The 15,861-nt window shown below is 38.4% G+C and overlaps 1 protein-coding gene across 6 annotated transcripts in view; it reads right to left on the reverse strand.

Moving 5' to 3' along the window:
• The window catches only part of UTRN (utrophin), a 505,495-nt gene that overhangs the window by 125,823 nt on the left and 363,811 nt on the right, over window positions 1-15,861 (reverse strand). For all 6 annotated transcript variants that reach the window (XM_046006019.1, XM_046006018.1, XM_046006020.1 and 3 more), the window contains one exon: window positions 12,069-12,225. In XM_046006019.1, coding sequence (XP_045861975.1) covers window positions 12,069-12,225 — 157 coding nt within the window. The remainder of the gene's footprint in view (window positions 1-12,068; window positions 12,226-15,861) is intronic.

The following is a 15,861-nucleotide window of genomic DNA, read 5'->3' on the forward strand; positions in this document are numbered from 1 at the left end:
TCTGTTAGAATGTAATTTACTTTTTTCCTCAACTTGCTTTCAAAGCTAAATCAGCATATATGGATCTGAAGTCATTATAGTAAGACAGCAAAAAAGGGCAGAAGAGTCATTAAATGTGATAGCACTAATAAAACTACATGAGAAAAGGGAAAGAAAACAGGCTTACTTTTCATTAGTATGCAGACAAAATAAAAAAAAAAATCTCCTTCATAGAGCTTTAAAAGTTTTGGTTAACATCCCTAAATGAACATTTAATATATAAATTCATTTTGGTTCCACCCCATTGACATAAAAAATGATGCCTGAATCAGAATACTAAGTACAAATGTTAAAACTAAGATAGGAATCCTCCAGCTTCTTACAGTAATAAAAGAGTATTCTTCCCTACACATTTCAAAACACATGCACAAATAAATGTATTCCTTCATTTGGCAAGTATATTTAATATCTACTGTTACCAGGCACCGTATTAGGCGCTGAACTTGTATTTTTTTTCCTCTTTCAAGTAAAACTGAAAAGGAAGGTAAGCAACACCTCTTGCTCTAGTGCACACTCCAAGTCATGCCATGACCAATGTGGAGGATTTTCCCTCCAGGAGTTCTGATAATAGTCTTTAGTGAATTCTTATTCTGAGATCTCTTTTTAGCTCAAAGGCTACTCGCTCTGTGAAGACTTACCCAGTCTTCCCAAGTACAGAGAATCCTGATTCATCTGGGCTTCCCTGGCCATGGGCTCCTGCTCACAATACCATGCTTTTGGTATCCAGTGTAGTTACTTTTTTCAAGCCTGTCTCTGTGGCCAGATGGTGAGATCCCTGACAGCAAAATTAGTCTTCCGAAGTGAAAGATGCCCAGTGCCTAGCAAAGTATGTGGCAAATACCAGTAGCAACACAGAAGTTTGTTGAATGAATACAGAAACCGGCAGAAAAATGAAACTGGGCTAATTATGCCCAGAGGCAATTCATTGGAGATGGGCTATTATATTCAGGGGATGGACTGTAACTGGTTGGTCTCCCAAACCTCTCCTTCCTGCTACATTTGCGATCCACTCTCAATTTCACCACCACACAGTGCCAGCTATAAGGCTGCCTTGCCTTTCCCTCTAAACTTGGATATTCCACGGCCCTTTGAGGTAAAGTCCCAATGACACCTGTCAGGCATAGGAGGTAAGTCAGCTGCAGACAACTAAATGGAGTGTGGCCCGTAGACGTAGCCTCACTTCTAGAACTGCTGCTTCAGGAAGGAATGCAAGTGACAGCTTTACTCACAATCCTTAGTGGGCTCTGCATTTAATACGGAAGTCAAAGAGGTGCCAAAGCCTGGAGGGGGAGCTTAGAAATTAATTTAATCAAGTTTAGAAAAAGGTCAGTCTCCCATATTTGGTAATTTCATCACACAGCAAGACCTCGAAGTTACAGATTTGCAGGTAGAGTCTCTGATTACCTTAGTAGGGAGAACAATCCCACACACAACACCAGCCTCCATTTCATGGTGGCATGTTGCTGATTTAAAGACAATATTCGATTTTGTTACTTTAGTAAGCAAGTTTGCAAATGTATTTCTGCAAGTCAGGTTCAGACCCAAATGTCCTAACGCTTATATAATGAGGTTTGAATAGAGGAATTAAATTGAGTTAAGTAAAGGACGGAGGGGCCCTGAGGGCATGAACCTAAACCCACAAAAAATTATACCAGAATCAGACATTTCAATTATTTTGGTAATTTTCCTCCCTAAAATCAAACATGCATTCTATTGGAGAAACGGTGCCACAGCTCTGACAAATGCCCCCCCCCCCATAACTGAGAATTTACATTGTGTAGAAAGTGAAGCACAGAGTGAATAGCAAACACTGTGTCTGCGATTTAATCCAGGCTAAAGCTTGTAATTTGAAATAAATCCTAAACATTACAAATGAATGCGATGTGCATTGTAGGTATGTTCTAAGTAAGTGTTGATTGAATGATAATCTCACATTCTAGAAAGTGAAACTGCATACAAGTGACCTCACTTTCTACAAAACTTAAAAAATCATATGAAAAATTTAGGTCATTAAATTGGAAAATTCAACTATATCCATTTATTCTAAAAATCATTAAAAATACTATGTGTTTTTTAAAATCTCTATATCTTACTTTTTTTTATTTTTAAGATTTTATTTACTTTTTCGGGGCACCTGGGTGGCTCAGTGGGTTAAGCCTCTGCCTTCAGCTCAGGTCATGATCTCAGGGTCCTGGGATAGAGCCCACACTGGGCTCTCTGCTCAGCGGGGAGCCTGCTTCCCTCTCTCTCTCTGCCTGCCTCCCTGCCTACTTGTGATCTCTCTCTGTCAAATAAATTTTAAAAAATCTTTAAAAAAGATATTAATTTTTTGACAGAGAGAGAGAGACAGGGAGAGAGGGAACACAAGCGGGGGAGGGAGAGCAGGCTTCCTGTGGAGCAGGGAGCCAGATGTAGGGCCTGATCCCTGGACTCTGGGATCATGATCTGAGCCAAAGGCAGACGCTTAATGACTGAGCCACTCAAGGGCCCCCAAAATCTGTATTTTTTAAAGTAGTAATTTATCTTGATATTTGAGGATATTAAATATGTACCCATGTGAGAAAAAAATAGTATGATTGTGTTGTTTACAAACTGCTACTTGTAAAGACTGGATGGTGACACTGTCTAATTTTTTTTTTAAAGAAAAAAAAGATTTCCTTTTACTACCCCTCTAATACTTCCATCCAGATCACTACAACTTAAAATGGATCATTACCTTTTCGCAGCTATTTAGTAACCCAGAGCAATTGATAAAATCCATTCAACAGTTCAGAAAAGTTCACATCATCAGTTCAGAGAACCTGATTCACCAAGCCTACATTATTTAAAAAGAATCATCAGAAATTAAACATCACAAATAAGATTTTTTTATTTGTCACCATTGAATGTCTGAATTTTAAACAGATTCTTGGACTGGTGGCTCATATCCATCAGCTCGTTCCACTTTAGCACCGGTCTCATCCCCAGTAGCTTTTCCAGAACTACTACCTTTACCATGAAGCTCCATGAGCTTTCCCAATTCAAACTTGGGCTGCTTCAGCATTTTTACTTTTCTAACGAAGACATCATGGAGTGGATAAATAGACTGACAAGCTTTTTCTGTATCTTTTCCAATGCTGTCTGGAATCAATTTATTGACCACTTCTTTCAAGTCATTTGTCTGAACCTCTCGGGTCATGATCAGATTCGGAAGACCTCTTACGCTCAGCATCAACAGGTCCGCCAAATTCGGAAAAAGATGATGGAGGACACTGTCTAATTTTACAAGTTAATCCTAGATAGTGATGGGGGACTACTGCAAGGCAGTATTAGATGGTAAATGATAGGTATCAATACACCTTTATTTAATTAAAAGAATTCATATAGCCTAGACAGTTTTAAACAAAACAAAAATGATCAAAACTATCAAGATAGACTCCCAGCAGTTACGGAAGGAGATAAGCACCACTCCTTACAGTGTGCCAACCCCAGGGCCAAATGCTTTACTGTCAGAGTCCTTTGACATATTCTTAATTTTCATTATTATTTAATGAGTCTTCCTAGGTGCATGTGTTGCTAAGACATTGAACAAAGTATTTATTATTGTTGTTGCTGAAAACTTATCAATGTTCTGAGTCACTGGTTAAAATATCCCACTTATCCAAAGTATAAACATTTAATTAAGGGTCCAAAATACGCTGATGTTTTATAGTATCCATTCCTGGGACAATTTTTTTTTACACAAGAAAAAAATAACAATCTGTGAGTCGCTCATTTCAATGTGTAAGAGAGAAATTTTAAGCAGAGACTGCTACGGGGCTTTCTGCTTGCTCTGTATCCAGGACTGGGACTCTTCCCCAGCACCATGAACCCTACTCACCACTTTGCTTTTCTGCTTTGTTTCTCGTCTATGGAATGTCTGCCATGTCCTGGAGCCCAACTTTGCCATGTTTGATTTTAGAGGTGGGGGTGGGGGAGGGATTGTTACATTTTACCTATGATTCCTAGATGTTTAAACAGACAAGGTGATCTGAAGCATGACCTTATACTACCACTCTAACTAAAAGTCTCAGAGCCATTCTCTAGACATTTAAATATGTAATATTCCATCTGGATACAGCCACAAGCACAGAGCTGCTATGAAGAGAAATTATTAAAATGTGTCACTGGAGTGCAGAGGCTGTGCCTTATTGCCCTTTGCACATTTAACATTGTTTTCAACAGACTGGACCCAGGATAAGGTCATGCAAATGAAAATGTAAGATCATATATATTAATTCTGTTTCTTTACTTACAGATTATGGTAACATTCAAATATTGCATTTAAAGGTAATTAGATTCATGGTTAAACATTTATCATTTCCCTATAAACCTTTGGTAAGTTAACTAAAGCAGGGCATACATACGGGTCTAACGAGCTTGGCCTTTCCATGATAAGCTGTTTTCTTTTATTAAGAACAAGAAATTAATCATCTTGCAGTTTCTAGACTCATATCTTATCCCATATAAATTCTCAAACATGTTGTTTCAATGACTTCATCCCATTTCCTGAGTTGTCTAAATTATCTCGGAAGCCATCAATAGGCAAAAATAGTAAACGTAAGTTATGACGTCAGAACTTGCAATTGCCCAAACATCATCTGAGGAAAAATTAAAAATCTGAGGGCACCTGCTTGCCTCAACTGTTAAGCATCTGCCTTCAGGTCAGGTCATGATCCCAGGACCTGGGATTGAGCCCCACATCGGGGTCCCTGCTAGGTGGGAAGCCTGTTTCTCCCTCTCACACTCCTTTTGCTAGTGTTCCCTCTCTTGCTGTGTCTCCCTTTCAAATAAATAAATAAATAAAATATTAAAAAGTTTCGACACAGAACAAGTTTAGGAAAATACACTAGAAAATATAGATCCCAGTTTAAAGGACTCCAACCAGCCACTGCTCACGGAGCATTTACTAAATGTACTCGGCTAAGTGGTTTATCTATGCTGATGCTCAGAAACAGGACTGAAGAGATGGGACAATCTGCTCCAGAGCAGCGGTCACAGAGGTAGCGAGTGGGGGAGGGGAGCACCAAAACCACTGTCTACCTAAGCCTGGGAGCTAGTTCACTAATTTTGTATAGAAAGTCTCAGCAGGGGGTGTCTGGGTGGTTCAGTGGGTTAAAGCCTCTGCCTTCGGCTCAGGTCATAATCTCAGGGTCCTGGGATCGGGCCCCACATCAGGCTCTCTCTTCAGCGGGGATCCTGCTTCCTCCTCTCTCTGTCAAATAAATAAATAAAAATCTTTAAAAAAAAAAAAAAAAGTCTCAACAGAAGGTGCCTCTGAATAGAGCCTAATACGCCACTCTCCAAAGGGGAAGAGCTGAAAAAGATTTTCACTCAACTTCGTAAAGTGCTGAGGATAAAGTGCTGACATTTAAAGTAGTCAGATGTCTACTTGGAATTATCTTAAGTCAAATGCTTCATGTAAGTCTTTGAAATCAGAGTTTGACATCTCTGGAAGCAGCTTCTAAGTCATGAAGTGCTTTTCCAGCACACAGTAAGCCCACACCCACCTGTGGAGACCTAGCTTTGTTCTTCCCTTTGTATGTAATGCCACCGGAAACTTGAATGCGCATGTGTCTGGACCATAAAAGAAAGTCATGTCGTATTGCTTTTTAAGCTGATCTTGAAAAGACTTGTGTACAATGACATTCAAGACTTGCATTTATGAAATCATATCTCCCAGAATAGTAAACAAATCACTGTTAAATTTGTCTCCTTTAAAAAAAATCCATCTGGGAATTGCTAGCTATTCCAATTTAGAATGAAGATATTAGGTCCCATTAGTTTGACACAGTACTGCAGTGTTCAAAATAAAGTAATCCAGACAGCTATCTGCAAGAAGAGATATGTTAAGTCAGAAATCAAATACAAGGTCCCTCCCACTCTTTCAATGGGGAAATTTTAAGAATCAAAAAAAAACTTGCCTAATACTAGTATCAAGCCATCTAAGGGTTGATTTTGGTTGATTCTAACTATGTACTTTAAAGCTATAAAGCAAGGGTTCTTTAAAATTAAAGAGATCTCTTAAACTTTATTATGACAATTAAAGACCAAAAATAGCAAGAAGTTAGAAAAAATACAGTTTATAGTAACAGGAAAAAACTAAAAGTCACCTAAATTTAATGCTAATGTACCAGTGAAAAAATAGTTTAAAGATTATTTTTGTTCTGTTTAAAGCTACGTCATCATGTTATAATTGGAAAGAGTTATAGAATCTCTGAAATAGAAAAGATCAGTAAGGAAAGCGTACAAGAACTGGTAGCAGGCTCGAGTTGGCACCAAGGGACTGAAGTTGGGGGTTAGAGAAATGGATATTTGGGCAGACAATCAAAGATCCGGGACAGCAGTGTGCAGTGCACAGTTCAGCCACAGTTCCTCTTGGAAATGATTTCTAGTAACACAGAGAAGAAACAGGGACTATAAGTTTGAGAAGGGCAGGCACAGGCCCTCACCTGACTAAATGCCATGCAGACAGGGACTGTGTCTATTCTGTGTATCCGTGTCTCCCTGCTGTCCTAGAAACCACCAGACATGTGGGCAAATGATAAGGATTTTTGGAAGTGAGAAAGGAAAAGAGAGAAGAAAACTCAGATTTCATCAAAACACACCACGGCTCTCATTTTCTTCCACTATCAATAAGGGGATAGGACTGAACTATTTCTTGGGCCTCTTCCAGTTAGTTCTAATCATTCATAATTCTAAGTAAAGATATTTTTTTCTTCATAAAAAAATCTGAAGGCGGAGGGGAAAGACATTCTCCAAGGACATAGAAAGAAAAAGCTGTCCTGAAATAGAGTAACCACATGTACACCCAAAGGGATTTTAAATGTAAGAAAAGATTATAGATAATTTACAGAATTTAAGTTAGAACACTGGCAAGGCTGAGGTTAGACTTACTCAATGATTATGGCTGGCAAAGTTTGGTAAGAAAGGTAAATAACCACAGGTAGATGCTGTGTCTTTCAATACTGCCCTAATATGCCTGGGTGGCTCAGGTCATGATCTCAGGGTCCTGGGATCAAGCCCAGCATCAGAATCTTTGCTCAGCACGGAGCCTGCTCCCCACCCCACCCCACCCCACCCCTGCCGCTGCCTGCCTCTCTGCCTACTTGTGATCTCTCTCTGTCTCTGTCAAATAAATAAAGTCTTAAAAAAACAAACAAACAAATGCCCCTAATATTACTAATGCATAGTGATTTGCCCTCTAATAATGTATAGTGATTAGAAACATTATACTTGACAGTTGGGAAAGAAGGTTACTTTTGGCAGAATGTGACTGCATTTGGAAATAAGGTCTTTAAAGAAATAGTTAAATTAAATGAGGTCATTAGGGTCTGCCCTAATCCAATATGACTGGTGTTCTTATAAAAAGAGCGCATTCTGAGCAGTTTTAGAAGACAGATACTCATAGAGGGAAGGCCAGCTGAAGACACAGGGAAAAGACGACCGTCCACAAGACAAGGAGAGAGGCCTCAGAAAAAACAAACCCTGCAGACACCCTGATCTCGGACTTCCAGCCTCCAGAATTGTGAGAAGATTAATTTCTTTTCTGTCACTCAGTCTACGGTGTTTTGTTATGGAGGTCCTCGCAAACGAACACACACCTCCACCAACTTTACTCGGAAATCTCTTCCATAAAATTACTTCTGGCATGAGAGGCTGCTCAGTTCTCAGAGCTAAAAATGTAGCTCGTGTCAAAACATTAATAATAGATGACAGTAAGAAAGCCTGTAGTTTTAGATCATTGATAAATTGTAAGGCAGACCATGACAGATCACAATAAAGTATCACATTCCAGAACCTACAGTCAACATGAAATTCCACAAAGGATTATTTCCAGTGAAGGTATAACAATGAGGGAGAAGCCCCCTGGCCCCACACTCAGAAACTCAATCAGTGCTATTCATATAAACTTTCTAATATAAACTCAAAGAAGTGCAGACCATTAAACGGAAACTCCTGATAAGTCCTACTTACTGATAAAGAACATCCCTCAGCAGTAGTCTGGATTACGCACAGTGTGCTAAGTGATGGTGGCTGTGATAAACACACAATAGTAACCCAAGAAAAATCCAATAGCAGGCACTAGAAATTTAGAAAGCAGTGCTAAACTATATCCAATTTACACGATTCCTCTCCCTCATCCCCAACTAAGGGTGTAAGACTCAAAAGATAAAAGGAATGTTAAAAGAAAACATCATTTTTTCAAACTACACCAATCCCAACCTATCCCGCCATCGCCCTTCCTTCTCATAATCATCATTTTGATATCAGGCTCCCTCTCTTGGTCCTGGTGATTTCTGCAGGTGATTTTGCAGCTAACTCCACCTCTCAGCTCCTTATCTACTCCTCCCAGAGGACCCTGTTCTCCACGCTACCTGTACAAGTCACTCCCACAAAAACACACTGGAGATTGTCATTAACAATAAATGCCCCCTCTAGTACCCCTTCTCTGACTACAACCAGCTTCATTACAGTTCATGCCCCTCCCCAGGTCCCCAATTTGAATGAAGTCTCAGCCCCCCTGCTGTGTCCCACTCATTGAATTCTAACATCGCTTTACTGTCCCTCACCTCTCTGATATCCTCAGATCTCCCTTTCCCCAGCCCCGATTCCATGTGCCATCACTACCATAGCTCTCTTATATTTCTGTAACCCGCTTGCCCCTCTCTTCCCCCATCCCATGTGCTTAGTTCAATTCAACTTTCCAATTCACTCCTTATCTTCAGTGAGGCAACTCAACATGGACAAAGAAAAGCATTCACATTGGCTATTCTCACTTTAAATTCATGAGCACTGTCCCGTGGTCTTCTTGTACATTCTGTTCCTAGTTTAACTCAGCCACTTCTAGACTATATTTTCTGCCTCCTCATCTCTCAAACCTCCACATCATCTTCCTTCTTCTCGTATTCAGTTGATGACCTAGCTCCTTATTTCACTGAGAAAATGGAGGCAATCAAAAGAGGACATCTGAACGTTCCCATGCACAAACCTACAAACCTACCTTTGTTAGACCAGATGATCTCTTTGCCCTCCTACCCGAGATCAACTGCTGTACTTGTACCCTGGATCCTATCCCATCCCCTACCTGGTAATCTCCCTCCTGCATCATTAATTTTTCCCATGTTACAAGATTATTCCCATCAACAGAGAAACATGTAGAATTTGTCCTCATTCTTATAAAGTCATTACTTGACCCCACATTCTCCCTCCAGGCACTGTCCCATTTGCTTTGTCCAAAAACCTCTGATTCCTGCCGCTATAAGTCTTTCTCTTTCTCAGGTAGTCCACATTTCCAACCTGTGAACACATCCTGTTGCTTCTTCCCAAATACATTCAGAAAGCAGTTACTTTGTACCTCTCCCTTTTATACCTTTGTTTAAGTCATCACCATCCCCCCTCTTAGATTACTGAAATACATTCCTGAAACCCTCTATGTTTTATTCTTCATAATTTCATCTGTGTAATATAAGTTGGATCACAGAATTATCATTATAAAAGCCTTCCATGGTTTCCCATCTCCCTTGGAGTGAAAGCCAAGCCCTTACGAAGGACTTTCAAGTCCCTGTGTGATTTCAATCCCTTCCCCCTGCCTCCAGACCAACTTCAGTTCCTACCTCTCTGTTTGACTTAAGTGTTTCAACAACGTTGGTATCCATGCTATTCCTCAGATATGACCAGAACACTGCAGCCTCTGTGGCCTGGTGTATCTACCCCTTTCCTCTACACTGTCTTCCCCAGGGAGCAGCATTACTTCTGCCTCACATTTGCATCGGTTCTCCTCTCAAAAACCACCTCCTTTATGGCATTTTCCTGACCTTCTCTACATAAAACAGCACCTCTGTTGTTTATATTCTCCCTTCTCTCTCTCTCTCTCTCTCCTTGACCTTGCTTTACCTTTTTATAGCATTTACTACCATGGGACGTATTATATATTTTTTGCTTGTCTAGTGTCTGTCTCTTACTACACGGACTCAGGCAAGAAGATTATCTTTGTTGTTGACTCATCAATGCTTAGAATAGTGCCTGGCACATATTACACACTCAATAAATACTTGCTGAATGGATGAACCAGTGTGATCATCAGCATCACTATCAATATTATCTTTATTATCTAAATGTCTGGGCTGAAAGGACTGGTGCGGAGCAACTGCACTCTAAGACTCTAAGTGAAACACGGCCTAAAACAGGCTGACCTTGCTTGGAGGAGGGCTTAGAAAGAACACAGCCAGCACTTACTGGAAATACTGATGTGCACTTTACTTGCTAAGGTCAGAAGAGGAAAATCATTTCATGCCTGAAAAATTAGGTTTTAATCAAAACTAGCAGAACATGGTCACAAGTAGATTTTATTCCTTAACAGAATACTTCCATTAGAAGAGCTTTGTATTATTCTATTTCATCATCTAAATCCACAAAAAACACATATGAATAATTAAAGGAAAGGAAAGCTGAAAAAAGGAGAAACATGATTTTCCTAAATCAATGATTTAAAATCTTCTATCATTGTTTGTTGTTGTTATGATTATTTTGCATGTTATATTCCAACACTGTCTTCTTTTTTGTTATCTTAGAACTATTTCTCTATCACAGTCTCTTTTCAAGTAGAAAGGGAAAATTTACCCAAATGGTAATTTGAACAACCTAGTCACAAGGGCCCAAAGTAAAACTTCAAGGTCTTATCATTTTGAAGCAAATTTATTACCTAGATGACATCTTCCTTTCTTCCTTTAGAAGATGCAAGCATTACTGTTGTGGCTTTTCCAATGGGAAATAATTCTAACATCACATTAAAATGTACAGATTTAGAAGGAGAACTTGCATTGCATGTGAAGAGTAAAAAAATATATATATATAGCAGAACAAGCCGATGTACAGTACATGAGAAAATGGGAATGAAGGAATATTAAAAAAACAAATAGAAAGTTGGTAGGGCAGAGAATTCAAATAATACAAACTTCTAAGAATTAACGTGTTCATTGATAACATTTCAGCATATCTGTTTCTCAGAATAAAAGTATAAATTTGCACAGAGACAAAAATTTGAGCAGAATAAAAATATAACTCAAAAAAAGGTCTAAACTCAGAAAAATAAAACATATAAAATGACCTAAATACGTTGGCCCTCATTTGCTTTAAGACTTTATTCCATATTCTTGCACCTACAGGTCCTTATTTTTTCACTTCCATTTATTATAAACAAAGATAATCTGAAATTCTTTATAACTCTATGCCTTCTGAATTTGAGACTCACTTGGAGTAAAAAAAAAAAGTCCCCAATAGAATGTGTTAATATTTTAAAATCTATTAGAAAGTTAGATAAGTGTTAGGATACTCTAACAATAGGATGCATTAGAGATCTTCAATGTTTGAAAAAACTTAATTGAATATGAAGAGATAAATTAATTTGAAACAAATGGAGGTAATACATGCAACTTAAATTAAGTGTCTAAATACTGACAATTAGAAATGGGGGGGGTAGGAGGGCAGTTGGGTGGCTCAGTCAGTTAAGCATCCAACTCTTGGTTCCAGCTCAGGTCATGATCTCGGGGTCCTGGGACTGTGCCCTGCATCAGGCTCTGTGCTCACCAGGGAGTCTCCTTGAGGATTCTATCCCTCTCCCATGGCCCTTCCCCCTGCTCACACTCTCTCTCTCAAATAAATTAAATTTATATATAAATAAATAAATAAAAGAAATGGGAAGTAAGGGTGAAATCCTGTGTTGATTTCTTCAACTCGGATATTTATCTAGAATTTTAAGTATTTACTTTGCCAAAATCAAAACGAATCAAACAAATGGAGGCTTACAGAAGGGAGTAGAAGGTGGAGGGATGGGGTCAACAGGTGATCGTATTAAGGAGGGCATGTGTTGTGATAAGCACTGGGTGTTATACAACTGATGAATTGTGGAACACTACATCAAAAACTGATGATGTATTATATGTTGGCTAATTGAAAATAAAAAAAATTTAAAAATTAAAAAAGATCCCCACCGTATGCGGTCAACTTACTTTACAGTGATCGTACTGGAGCTGTAAGGCTGGGACATCCCCTCCAATGGGCATTTGCTTTTGAAGCTCTTCATCTTTAATATTCAGCCATTTGATCAGTTCTTCTAAAGACGTCAGCAACCTGTTCCACTTCTCCGCACTGGCCTCCAAATGGGCCCTGTTGAGAGACGGGATTGACCACATTTAGAAGTCTGAATTGAGTTCAAATATTATATATCCTCCCTTAGACTGATAACCTTGTATGACTAATGTTCACATCCCAGAAAGAGGCTGACTCTTTGTTAAAAAAAAATCCGTAAGAAAGAGTTATTTTGAAGATAAGATATGCAGATATGTTAATAATATCTGTCAAAATTTAAAAGATAACTACATTCCACAAAGGCATAAACATAAGTCTTTCAAGATGAATGTCCATGATATAATGTAAAATTATAAAAGCAAGTTTCAGTAGCTTATGTATAGCTTATATGCACACACAGATATAATTTTCTTCTTTTATCCACATATATGAAGACAGGGACTGAGAGAACAGAAAGCAACTATCTGCATATAACTTGTTTGGAATAATACATATTAGATGGGGTTACTACTGAAAACACAGTAAACACTTAATTTTTATATATTTATGTACTATTTGACTATGTACAACAGGCCCATGTTAATTTTAGTTCTAAAGGAGAAAATTAATTTTTTTTAGGAAAGGAAATTACTGTCTTAATTTCCCTTAAAACTCAATAATTTACTGAAAGAAGAATGTCACTAACATTTACCTCAAAAATTTGGGAAACAATTAGCCATTGCTTGGATAGAATGCTATTTGGCTTAACACTGACTGGTGCCCTGTGACAACTGCCTACTGTGAATAGAAAACAACTGGGCAAAGTCATTGATTACAGTACTTCATACTCTGGTCTGAAGGTGGTTCAATAACAATTTCTGTTTTTAGTACAGAAAAGTACCTTCAGATTCTTAAATTATGAACATTCTATGCAGGAAACCATGTTTTAGAAATTCATTTTTACGCGATTTAAGATTCCGGTAAGAGTAAAAGCCCTTAAGAACAGAAATGCAAATAAAAGCACAAATTTGGGGCCCTGAAGAAAGCCCACTCAGCCAGTCTCAAGCCCACACATTATGGGCTGAATCTGAAAAGGGGGATCAGTCAGAAAGAAGTCCAGGGACTCTAGAAGTCAGCATTTACTCAACCCTGCACCACCCTAGGGGGCAGACAGAGAAAGTGGATTTAAGCACTCCACTGTGTGACAGGAATTACCTTGACCTTCAGACTGAGAGGTGCAAGGTTGATGGAAATAGACCTAAGCCTTGTTACACACCAGCTTCCAAAGACTAAAGGCACGATGGCCAAAGATGACTCATTTGGGGCAACTTCAGGTGCAAGAAATCTCTGTAGACCAGGCTTCACATCCTCTCAGTTAGCTATCACCTTGACATTGACATCATGATCCCCTCTTCCACAAAACTGCTCCTTCCCTGAGTAATAGAAGACCAGTCAACAAGGGACAGCCACTACTGTCCCTCAGTCTTATCAGTAATTTCCTTTTTGGACATCTGATTGACTTGAGCCTCTGTTCCTAAAGCCTAGAGTTCTGCTATAGTTAATCCAAACAAGTATTTTCCCATTGATCACATTAGGTGGTATTCCAGCAACAGACATTCAACAATATCCTGTCTTTGTTTAAAAGTTCATAATGTGGGGCACCTGGGTGGCTCAGTGGGTTAAGCCGCTGCCTTCGGCTCAGGTCATGATCTCAGGGTCCTGGGATCGAGTCCCGCATCGGGTTCTCTGCTCAGCGGGGAGCCTGCTTCCCTCTCTCTCTCTCTCTGCCTGCCTCTCTGTCTACTTGTGATCTCTCTCTGTCAAAAAAAAAAAAAAAAAAAAAAAAAGTTCATAATGTTCTCAGAAGAACAATCTGACCTCTAGCTCATCTCTAGTTCATAAAATAGTGACCATGGTCTATCAGCCAATGTTCTTGACTAAAAAAAAGATGGAGTTCTGCATATCTCTGAAATACCATGAACCAACTTGCAGTCACAGACAAAAGACCAGTTATTTTGCAATCTATTTATAGCTCGGTTGTCAGCTGGCTAATATAAAACGAACTATTCAAACCCTAAAATTATATATCTTATTCAAAAAATTTAGATACGAAATAATAAAAAATTATTTGTAAATATAGAAAGAAGTCTCATGTATTTTATAATTCTTTGAGAATTGTTATGATTAAAAATTTTGTTCTATTCTCTTGCATTTATAATCTTTTCTATTCATTCTACAGGTAGTCTGACTGACCTCACTTTACAAAATTTTGTTTTAATTAGATCCTGATTCTGCATGAGTGCCAGCTTTTCTGTGTTCATATTGATTAATTTTAGGCCAAATATGTAATTACCTATCCATGATAAACAGTAATTTTACTTGTCACAGAGCAGAACTAAATAATTTCAATTATATTAACTGAAAACTCTGCCAGTTACAAATCATTTTGCTGTAAATGCATCTGATGGAGGTGTTGCAATTTCTTTCTAATATTTTTAAATGCAAAAAAAAAAAAAAAAAAAAGACAGCTAGACGTCAGCGGCCTTTAGTCAATCAATATGTGCTTGAATGTCTCTGTGAGCAAAACACTTAAGCACATACCCTGACCTTTATTTTAGATTATTTGATCCTGCTTCTTCAATGTCTGTAGCTTAACTCTTTAATCAATAACTAAATCAGATGTTACATTCCTTTGAAATCTGGTTACACATACTCATCGTTTTGAAGAGCATGCAAATGTTTTTCCCCTCAATGTAATTAACTCCTTTGACTGCATAAAATAATGAAACTGATCATTGAAATCTATCACATTCAGCACCTGCAGGACTTTTCATAAGGACAAAGGCAATGCTTTTTATAGAGAGATACTGAAGTGACTTTGAAATAAATGAGGTAACACTGGTGTATGTACTTCTCTGCATCTTCCTTTTCCCATCCTAAAAAGCAAGCTGATCTGGCAGAATCTTTGCCTGGAAAATCTGCTCTGGTTATTCTCCAGTAGATTATAACTATGTGTTCAGTGGATTACTACCATATGCCCAAATAAATGCATGCTTCCACAGTAGTCTTCAGTGTTCTAGTTTCAATTCAATTCTTTCATCTTTCAAGATGAAAGCCTTTTCTGGGTCGAACGTTTTGGAAGCAGAAACCTTAAACTTGTTTTTGGTGTACTTGCACTTTCTCAATTTTACTCTGAACATTTTAAAGCTTCCCCTTCCTCACAACTAAAGACGACCAGTCAGTCATCAATCATATTTTCAAAACCTCAGAACATTTCTTTATCTAACTCATATCTGCAAGCACTCACATTCTGGATAACTGACTTAGATTATCCTAATTCTCACAGTTTCAGTTTATTGTTCAGGTACAGAACATGGACTTTCAAAAGTGCAAAAGTAGAAATACTTTCACTGGACGTATCAACCTAGGATGATCTCTACTACAGAATGCGCTTTATACAAGTCAGCTCTCATTACACTGAATCATTTATTTTACAAGTCTCTACACATTTTTAAGTGACCCACTCTTTTTAAAAATATGTAATATAAGACCTTCATAGAAGGTAAGGACCCATAAAAAATGGTACCCTATCATTCAAATATAACATGGAGGAAACTGTAAATTAATATCTATTTGAAATCCAAAAGTCTTGGGGCACCCGCGTGGCTCAGAAGACTGTGTTCCACTCTTGATTTCAGCTCAGGTTATGATCTCAGGGTCATGAGATCGAGTCCC

Source organism: Meles meles, chromosome 5, assembly GCF_922984935.1.
Source record: "Meles meles chromosome 5, mMelMel3.1 paternal haplotype, whole genome shotgun sequence".
Lineage (NCBI taxonomy): Eukaryota > Metazoa > Chordata > Mammalia > Carnivora > Mustelidae > Meles > Meles meles.